This window comes from Ammodytes marinus (assembly GCF_949987685.1).
Source record: "Ammodytes marinus genome assembly, chromosome: 10".
Lineage (NCBI taxonomy): Eukaryota > Metazoa > Chordata > Actinopteri > Uranoscopiformes > Ammodytidae > Ammodytes > Ammodytes marinus.
Genome location: NC_137214.1, coordinates 14792460 through 14802443, shown reverse-complemented (window position 1 = coordinate 14802443; position 9984 = coordinate 14792460). Strand labels below are relative to the sequence as shown.

Below are 9984 nucleotides of genomic sequence, written 5' to 3'. Positions count from 1 at the left end.
GGGGCATTTAGTTTACCTATTTGAAATAAAAGAGTTGGAACAAGGATTACTTTTTGGTATTCAAGTGACACATCTGTTATTTAGAATTTCTTTGGTACTTTAATGGAGCTTTTCCACCGCATGTAGTTCTACTCGACTGAACTCGACTTAGCTCGACTTGGTTTTGGTATCAGCACGGGTGGTTTTCAACTGCAAATAGTACCTCCTGAACGTGGGCGGGGTCGTCATACAAAGGGGCAGAAAGCCGACTCCGGAGCCAAGTAGCAAAGCCGAAATTACGAGCAGTTGTTGTACTATTAACTGAACCAACCACCAAAAATACGGATGGAAAATGTTTAAGAAATACCACCCTTCCATCCGTTTGCTAAAAGTAGTAGAATAATATTGCGACGGGCCATTAAAAGGCAGAATTGGTGTCCCGATGTGTGACTCAGCCACTCAGTCAGCTGTGGATGCGTAACGAACATCCCTATGCATATAAACACGGGCATCATAAAGTTGACTGTTTTGTGCTTGTTTCAGGATACGTGTTTGCAAATGCAAGCCATGTCTCAGCCTGAATATTTTATTGAGATAATCAGTGCAGTCCGAGGCTTGTAGTGTGATCGCTCGCTATCATTTCTGTCCCAGCTGGTTACTATAGGCTATATAGCTGCTAGCTGCCCTACATGTCTCCTCTTGTGTCGTGTACAGTATGTTTAGTCTGCCGTCGTCACCTTTTAGCATCGGCTCAGCTCGCTTGGACTATAGATCAAGGCGATACCAAATAAACATATGCTACCAGGCACAAGGTACCATGTTTTTGCGATGGAAACGCCAAAATACCAAAAATGCGAGTTGAGTCGAGTCGAGTTGAGCTGATACCACGTAGTGGAAAAGCACCACAAGTGGTAGTCTTTTAAAACCCAAAAGTTACAGAGAATTCATGTTTTGCATGCTCCCACGCATAACCACCTTTACAAAGGTAATTGGTTTGAACTTCTTACAAGGACTTGTGATTCCAAGATTGATTAAGAGAGCAGCTTTAATGCATTAAACAGATTAACCCTGCCTGTGAACCCATGGCTGAAATGTACAGCCACACTGCCTTGTCTGGGCAGCTTTAAAGAGATCTCAAACCCTGTCGCCGTATGATAGTTGAATCACCTCCAAAGGGAACATCCCTTAATCTTATTGATTATCCTTAAAGGTGGAGTCAGCGGTTCTAGAGGATGCTGTCCATACAGGTGCGGACACATGTACATGCAATCCCCTTAATATATCAACAATAACATGCTCAGAAAGTGAGAAGATCCCTTAAGCAATTGAGAGACTGGATCTTGATGTGACATAATTTCAGTCCTTTGGAAACCCCAAAGGCCAGATTAAACCTCTTCAAATAAATTGACCTAGTTTCACAGAGACTAAACTAACAGACTCTGGTAGTCCTTGTCAGCTGATATGGGGCAAATATCTCAAAAGTTATAACCAGGAAGAAAAATATAGCCTACAAGTGTAAATATCTTTAATACTGTCCAATCAATTCTGATAGATATAATACTATTAACTTTCTGACCTTAGTCACCACCATACACTGTGGAATTTATTGCAATGCTGTTTTAGTTATCTTGGGCCATATTCACAAAACATTTTAAGGCTAAGAGTAAGTCCTAACGTGCTGATTTAGGAGTAACTCTCAAAAATAAGGGGCGTTTCACTCCTAATTTTTGGACTCCTAACTTTTTAAGATAAGTGTAATTCATAAAGCATTTTAGCGCTAAAACTAGCTCCTAAATCTATGAAAAGCTAGGAGTCCTCGAGAGGACTCCTAAGTCGCTAAGAGTAAATCACAGACAACCATTTGATGGCATTTTGGAGAGATTTAATGCTAGTGAGCTTTACAAAAGGTACCTTAATAGGGTTTAATGATCTTAGTAAATCTATGTTTAGAAAGTATAAACACATTCATATTTATTATATTTATATAAAAAAATATTTATTAAGTTCCTTTTCCTGCAGTTGCTTTGGGTTCTCCTCCGTTCCACAGTTTCGGTACTGTATAGTTGCACGTCTCGCCTTTTTCCTTCCGCATGCACTTTACGATTTCGCCGGCGGTTGTTTCTAAATTGTGAATTTCCCGGTTTGTCGCTGTCTGACTATTGCTGCATAGTCGCCGTTGAGAGAAATACAGTGAGAGTGCATGGCGTGCAGCTGTTCAATGAGGATATTTTTTACGATTCAAATCATTGTAAAATTTAAAATTAATAGGCCTATGTGGCGCTATTGTAGGCTAATTGTGAACGAAGGTGTGGGAAACCCTGCAGTATCTTGGTTTCATGTTAAATCAGTGTCACTTGTCATTAGTTGTAGGCCTATACAAAAACTATTTACTTTAATACAGAGACACGATATGGATATCTCCCACAGTGTTTCTATCATAAATTCACTCTTAGGGACTCATTCCCTCTCAGCCAATCACTGTGGGCATAGAAGGTATGAACATGACGTCATCCATAGCAACAGGGTCAACCACGCCCTCTAGTCTCAGTTTAGGAGTCCCTCCCATTCCTTAGTAAAAGTTGGTTTTATCAGCTTTGTGAATAGGTTTTAAGAAATAACTCCTTACTAAGAACTTTTAGTGCTCCTTAGGAGTACTCTTAGCGCTAAGATAAAATGTTTTGTGAATACGGCCCCTGATTGCTATAGATGTAAAGCCCTGTTGCTTTCACACCAGTAAGTCAGCAGGTGACTTAGAATGCTGTAAGCCTGCCATGAGCACAGATTGTACAAGGCTTGGAAGAGGAACCATCTGTCGCCCTGGCTACCATAACAACCAAAATCCAACTAATACCACTCTACTTCCGTCTAAGCTATAAGAAAGGAAGTCCTTGGATAGTCATACACAGTCCATTCAGACAATCGATTTAACTTATTGAGACTCTAAAATTATCTACCATCTTGGAGCAAAGAAGTTAAATAATCCCTTTATTGAAAATATATTCATCATTGTGAACAATACATTTATAATGAAGTTGTTATAATCATAGACTTTAAGAAGCCAACTCCTCCAGGTCTTCTCAATGTCAGTGTAAGACTGCCATGATTTGTCCCACTAATTTATAAATCAAGCATTTATAAGACAAATCTGTTAGGTTGTTCAGTCATGATGTTCAATCCAAACACAGATCAAATATCAAGACAGGCATTAGTAGGCTGATTCCAGTCATGATCATACATATTTCTGCACTATAACATATTGAGGACTGAAAAATTTATTGTACACAATAATATTCTAATCTTGCAAAAGTTCTTCATGTACTCTAGAACAAAAGACACTGATCCCCAAATCACCAAAGACCAACATACTGTAGTTTCACTCATGGCGTGTTTATCGAATTCCATTTAAAACTGCCTCAAGCTTATTTTTTTTTAAGTCATATACACAATATTATTTTTGGTGCAAAACAACACGGTGGTGCAAAACAGTAGCGTTTCAATGCATTAATCAGATTTTCTCTTAAAGGGGCTTCCTTCAGAGGCTGGGTAAGCCGAGGTGTGGCTACAGGTTAGCAGGTGTATAAAAGCTATCAGCAGGAGGTGATTTGCACTCACAACCACTACTCGTTGTCCACAGTGCGGATTCGGTAAGCAGCAGAGAAGATTCACTGAGGACGAGGTAAGGGAGCGCTTTCTCTTGCTGACCAACAGCATATTAGATTAATATAAAAATTATAATAACTCAGGATAATGATTTAATATGTATTGCACAGAGAAGCAACTGCACCGTTTAAAGAAAAGTTCTCACTGTTGTTACAGTGAGTTTACTAACTCAGTCTTTTCATGTTTTTTTATTTCCAGACTGGATCTATAACTCTAGCATCAAAATGGCAAAGTGAGTTTGGACTTTTTTATATATTAATTCAGCTGCGATCCTGCCGTAGTATCTGGTTTATATCTGGTTAAATGTCATGCTTTCTCAACTCAATAAATTAGGGCATGATGAAGCTGAATACTAGTAAACGCTGATATTATTAGTATTAACAATAATATGTTGTGTAAAAAATCCTTGAACTATCGTGTAACTTTATTCAAGGCATGCGATATTATCTTAAAAACGTTACTTTTTTTATTGAAACAGGAAAGGCTCAGGACCAGTTTGCACAGATGAAAGCGATAATAACATCACAAGAAAAAATACCAGTGGCTTAGATGTAACAATTTAACATCTCAGAAGTGGCACGTAGGAGAGTCTTTCCGACTACTCTAAAAGGATTATTTGGCACACGTGCACAAAAGAGGAAAACATCACCAGGGATTGTCTTTTGTTTAAGGCTATATGCACAGAGCAGAGGGATTCGGATTGCAAGACTGTTTAATACTAAAAACATTTGTTTTAAACATGAGATATTGATTGAGAATTTAACACATTTACCAAGAAATATTCAACAATCATTGTTACAAGTCCACTATAGACACAGGCCATCATATGCTTTTCCATCCTAAGCACTAATCCATAGGAGTGTGCAAAGGAAGGGGTGTTATCTTATAACTATGGTTTGTGGAAGGATCAGCGCTATTGCCTGAGACACAAAGTTATTTATGCAGTAAGGATTTAAGAAATTAAGTGGGGTGGGGAAGAATTTGCACTTGGTCGTTTTATGTTGGTTTTTTCTTTGTCTGATTCACTGTCTTTTCCTTTTTTCCACACTTTTCAGGGTATTTAAGAAGACCGCCGGCAATGGACATGTAAGTTGCCTCTATAATAAAGTCATAACATTGGGTATAGGGAGGTGTGCACTTTTTATGTAGCTCTTCCAACTCCCAGAAATAACTTAAAAACTCTTGGCAGAGGAGTAACTGTTTTCCTCTACACTTCTCTCCATTTTTTCTCAGATTTCCCTGTGCTTGGGGAAAAGGGACTTTGTGGACAATGTGGATTCAGTGGAAGTAGTTGGTGTGTGGCACAATGTATGCAACCTCAAATGTGCACACATCCAGTTCATGTGTTTCGGTTTGATCTATTACTTATTATTTCTTCTCATTCACAGACGGTGTTGTTAAAGTTGACCCTGCTGGTCTTAACGGAAAAAAAGGTATTTGTATGTCAATCACTGCCAATGATAAAACTCATAGGAACCCAAAATGTATGCAACAAACTACATACTATGTTTTCCATTTCAGTATTTGTCTACCTTGCTTGTGCCTTCCGCTATGGAAGTGAGGACTTGGATGTTATGGGTCTGAGCGGCAGGAAGGACATCTGGATCAACCGCGTTCAGGTGTATCCACCTACAGGTGTTTTGGGTACAAGCGTACCCAAAACACCATTGCTGGAAGCCCTACTGAAGAAGGTTGGAGAACAAGGATGTCCTTTTTCCTTCCAGGTGAGGCAGCATAACTCACTCACTATTTACATTACATATCAAATCACCTCCGACCTGCAGTCAAATGTTAAATTGAACAGCTATCATTCAGATCATGATATTATCATTACTTCACCATAATATTCCTGTCATCATCTTATTAATAAAATGTATTAATGTGCCCCTTTTCAACTCATTTCAGATGCCAAAAAATCTCCCGTGCTCAGTCTCCTTACAGCCTGGGCCAAATGATTCTGGCAAGGTACTTCTAACATCCATTTAGAATCCCAATTCACTCTTGGTTGTACTTATAGAAAAACTTGTCCATGCATTTATCTTTAGTAGACTTGACTACTGTAACAGTGTCCTTGCAGGCCTTCCAAAAAAATCTATCAGACAGCTTCAGCTAATTCAGAACGCTGCTGCTCGAGTCCTCACTAGGACCAAAAAAGTGGATCACATTACCCCATTGATTTAAAAATACTGATGTTGGTTTATAAAGCACTAAATGGTTTAGGGCCAAAATACATTACTGATCTGCTGATACGTTATGAACCGTCCAGAGCCCTTAGGTCGTCTGGGACAGGTCTACTTACAGTCCCCAGAGTTAGGACTAAACAAGGAGAAGCAGCTTTTAGTTATTATGCACCAAAAATCTGGAACAAACTCCCAGAAAACTTGAGGTCTGCTGCAACTCTCAGTTCTTTTAAATTGAGTCTGAAGACTTTTTTGTTTCCATTTTAACCTGCAATTTTTATTTTATTTGATTCTTTTATTCGCTTTTAAATGTTTTATAATGTGTTTTATGTATTCTAATCTTGCCCCTGTAAAGCACTTTGAGTGGCCTTGTGTCTGAATTGTGCTATATAAATAAACTTGCCTTGCCTTATAATGTTTGAGAAAAAGCCATTGATTTAGTTCTTGTTCTGTTGTAGGCTTGTGGCGTGGACTTTGAGGTTAAAGCATACGTTGCCGACGCAGCCGAAAATTTAGATGAAGTCATCCATAAGAAGTATGTATGCCCACACCAAACCGTCCTGTCAGCCCAATGTTGTATTGTATCCTTAAGCTGTAGCAGAATTAAGGGCATATAGTGCGCTAACCCGGACTCTTTTTGCGTGCCTTTTGTCTGGTCATAGGGACACATGTCGTCTGATGATCCGCAAAATACAATTTGCTCCAGCCAACAACAAGGCCGGTCCCAAGGCTGACTTATGCAAGGTGTTCATGATGTCTGACAAACCTGTTCACTTGTCGGCCTCCCTTGAAAAAGAGGTACACCTAAATCTACATAACCTTTACTTTGGACATAATATAAATATTAATAAATTATTAAAGGCAATTTATTCTTATGTTTAGATTTATTACCATGGAGATCCAATCGTTGTCAGTGTCAAAATCAACAATGAAACCAACAAAGTTGTGAAGAAAATCAATGTCTCAGGTGAGTGGCTAGCAAAGGTTAGAGCTCAAATGAAGATACATTCCTCATACATTCTGTTTGTGTGTATTGAGTCATTGATATGGATTTTTTATTTTCATCCTTTTAGTCGAGCAGCTAACACATGTGGTGCTCTACTGCTCTGACACCTACACCAAGTCGGTCTGCACTGAGGAGTTTGGGTAAGGCGTTCACTGTATCAAATGAGGTTTATAAGCAAGATTAGGGTTATTTCAGGTTCAATTTAAAGCTGGGGCGGAGAATTTTGGGAGAAAATAGCAGTTGGGATAGAGATTTGAACAGTTGACTTTCCCAACAGCCAATAAGAACAGAGAATCGTATTTTTTTAGAATCTGAGCCTCGCTCTGATTGGTCAAAGTGTACCGCTCATGTTAATTTTGACCAATCAGAAATCACATACCCCACCTTTAATGAATTAAGAAAGTCCAAGGTCCAATACTTAAATATGCTCACATCCCAATATCCTGTACATTTAAGCTATAAAACTAAAGGAGTGGGGAAGCTTTTTCATTGTAATATTTAATTTTAAATGGATATGAATTGTACATGATGAATTAGCTGTAGTTTTATTATGTTTGCATTTTGTTGCAAAACACAGGGAAACAATAAACGCCAACTCTACACTTGACAAGACCTTCCAGATAACCCCTCTGCTGGCCAACAACACCGAGAAGCGTGGTATTTCAGTGGACGGACGGCTAAAAGATAGTGACACCAACCTTGCATCCACTACCCTGTAAGCCACTCTTATGTTCCTCATCAAGGGGCTTATAGTGAGCCCAGGACAGGTTCTCATCCTCTTATTGAGAGGTGGTGATATTACGATTGTACTTTGTCATCCACTTATCGTGTCTTAGACCAAATCTTCCAGGACTTGAAGCTAAACTATTTCTGTCTCCTCGCAGGAGTCAAGGAGAAAGGGAGATGATGGGAATCATCGTCTCCTATAAAGTCAAGATCAATCTAGTAGTGTCCAGCGGAGGGTAAAGCTGAATAAATAATACATTCACGCATAATAATTTATACATTTTGTGTCAAAGTGTGCAGACTAAAGCTTTATGTTGTTGTTTCTTTGTCACTAAAAGCCTGCTGGGTGGCCTAACAGCAAGGTGAACGATTATTTCCTTCATTTTGGCCATGTGTTATTAGTGTGAGTAATATATACAAATGACTGTTAAATGTATTTTTAATGATAAAAGTTTTAATTTTTTTTCAGCAATGTTACTTTGGAGCTTCCACTGACTCTGATGTCCCCAAAACCTGCAGGTGAGTGCAGTGTCTTTGCATATTATTAACTTAACTATTTTACAATTATTTATATGCTTTTTGAGACAACTGATTAACATGTTCGACATTGACATGTCTTGTCCTCTCCTTTTGTCCGTGTATTGCATATCCTTGCTGTGTCCTGAGCAGAAGTGTAAGTATAAAAGAGTCTTTGAGAATAGACATGTATTTGTATAAATTAAGTCTGTTACATTCTGCTGACATTTTTCTCTTGTATGTTTTATGAACAACAGCACATGGGATTAAAAGCCTCTTTAGTTCAGGTGATGTCAATTGCAATTCTGTGCACTTTACAGTGTTAACTTCCTAAAGGAATACACAGCATGTATTTTCTATGAATTAAATACCAAATATGACCACTATGTTAGATCTACCTCATAACAAATATTAACAATACAATCAAAGGATTGTTTAATTTGTGGGACAAGCATATGCATTAAAAAATGTTATGTTGTCTTCTGAAAGAAGCATGTGATGAGCCTTGAATGGGTGCAAGGTTTCACACTACATCAACTTTTGTGTGAAATATTAAATTTGAACCATTGTTCAAATTGGTTTAAGGTATTTTCTTTGTCAAAATATCAAAAAGTTTCTCATAGTGGCATTTACGCTGATTTGAAAAGTTAAAAGAAAGACAGTCTGAATTATGTTGCAGAAAATTCAGAGTTGCATGTTTTACCCCCTTGGTTGTATATAAAATTCCATGAAATGCATTCCCTGAATTACCGTGGTGTAAATTTAGACTTAAATAATCTGCTTCTTTATCCATTTCATGCCAACAGGACAGACATCACAATGGAGTAAATGGAACGTTGAGACGACAGGGAACACAGAACAGGAAGAAACTACATACCATTGAAGAAAAGCACAAAGTGTCATTGATTCACTCTAGTGACTACAATGGTCTTATTTACCCTGTCTATTTACATTTCACATGCATTACAGTGAGAGCACTATCACTGAAAATGAGTCTAAACTCTGTGTGAATTTTCTCTGATGCCGTTATGCATTGAATAAGATTTTTCCTTGACAATGTCCCATAGTGAAGACTTTTCTTTGCCTGTGTTGTGAAAACTAAACGTGAGGTCGTTTATTTATCCTTGATGTTTATTGCTGTGTCATTTGAGCCATGATACATTATGATTGAATGCAACCTACAGCTGTGGGATGAGTATACCCAAAATACTCCTACTTGTGTGACTCTCACATCTATCATAAAGAGAAGTAAAAATAAATAAAATGAAATAAAAGGTTTAAAAAAATAAGCAACATTGTTTCCTGAGTTGTTATTTCCACGTGTTGGTTTATTTTGATGATGTCACAGAAAGAGAAATGTAGGGTTAGACAGTGAGACCATAAAACACTCTTTCTGCCTTTTCTCAGGCTAGGATGAACCAATTTCAATTTTTTTTGCACATTTATACTACATAGGATCTCAGAATTCAATACACCTTCATATTCCTACCAGTGAAATAGGCCTTTAATTAGTAGAATTAGCTAAATGCTTAATTTCAAAATGCCAAATTGAAAGAAAATATAGGATATCGTTTAACAATCCCACAAATAAACGCAAACTGTAAACTTTTTTATGTAGCTAATTTAAATGTTTCTAAACAAGCCGCAATAATACATTTCACCTAGTTTTAGTCAAATGCCAGCACCTGAATTGGGCTTGAGGGAATTTTTCAGTGCAGGCCTTGCTAGTAATGTTTAAGTGTTAGCTGTCGAGAAAAAAAAATGCAAACCCTTACTTTGTTCAATAGATAAAAGAAATAGCTAAAGTTCCTAATTATCATGGACATGTGATGAGGCTTTACGTTACCCTTTGCAATTTCTGTTTTCTGTCAGCGTTTGCCTCCTGGTTGCGCTGTTTCTCTTGTGAAGGTTTGGAAA

General features: G+C 37.9%; 1 protein-coding gene across 1 annotated transcript; it reads left to right on the top strand.

Moving 5' to 3' along the window:
• Window positions 1-3863: 3863 nt before the first annotated feature.
• On the top strand, window positions 3864-8950 carry arr3b (arrestin 3b, retinal (X-arrestin); the record flags this gene model as incomplete). The annotated part of the gene is made up of 16 exons (XM_080036057.1): window positions 3864-3871; window positions 4695-4725; window positions 4873-4933; window positions 5028-5072; window positions 5161-5363; window positions 5545-5604; window positions 6278-6354; window positions 6482-6617; window positions 6702-6786; window positions 6893-6965; window positions 7403-7540; window positions 7710-7787; window positions 7890-7913; window positions 8021-8070; window positions 8325-8354; window positions 8874-8950. The coding sequence occupies 16 exons, from the start codon at window positions 3864-3866 to the stop codon at window positions 8948-8950; spliced, it is 1176 nt and encodes a 391-aa protein (XP_079892183.1).
• Window positions 8951-9984: the final 1034 nt, after the last annotated feature.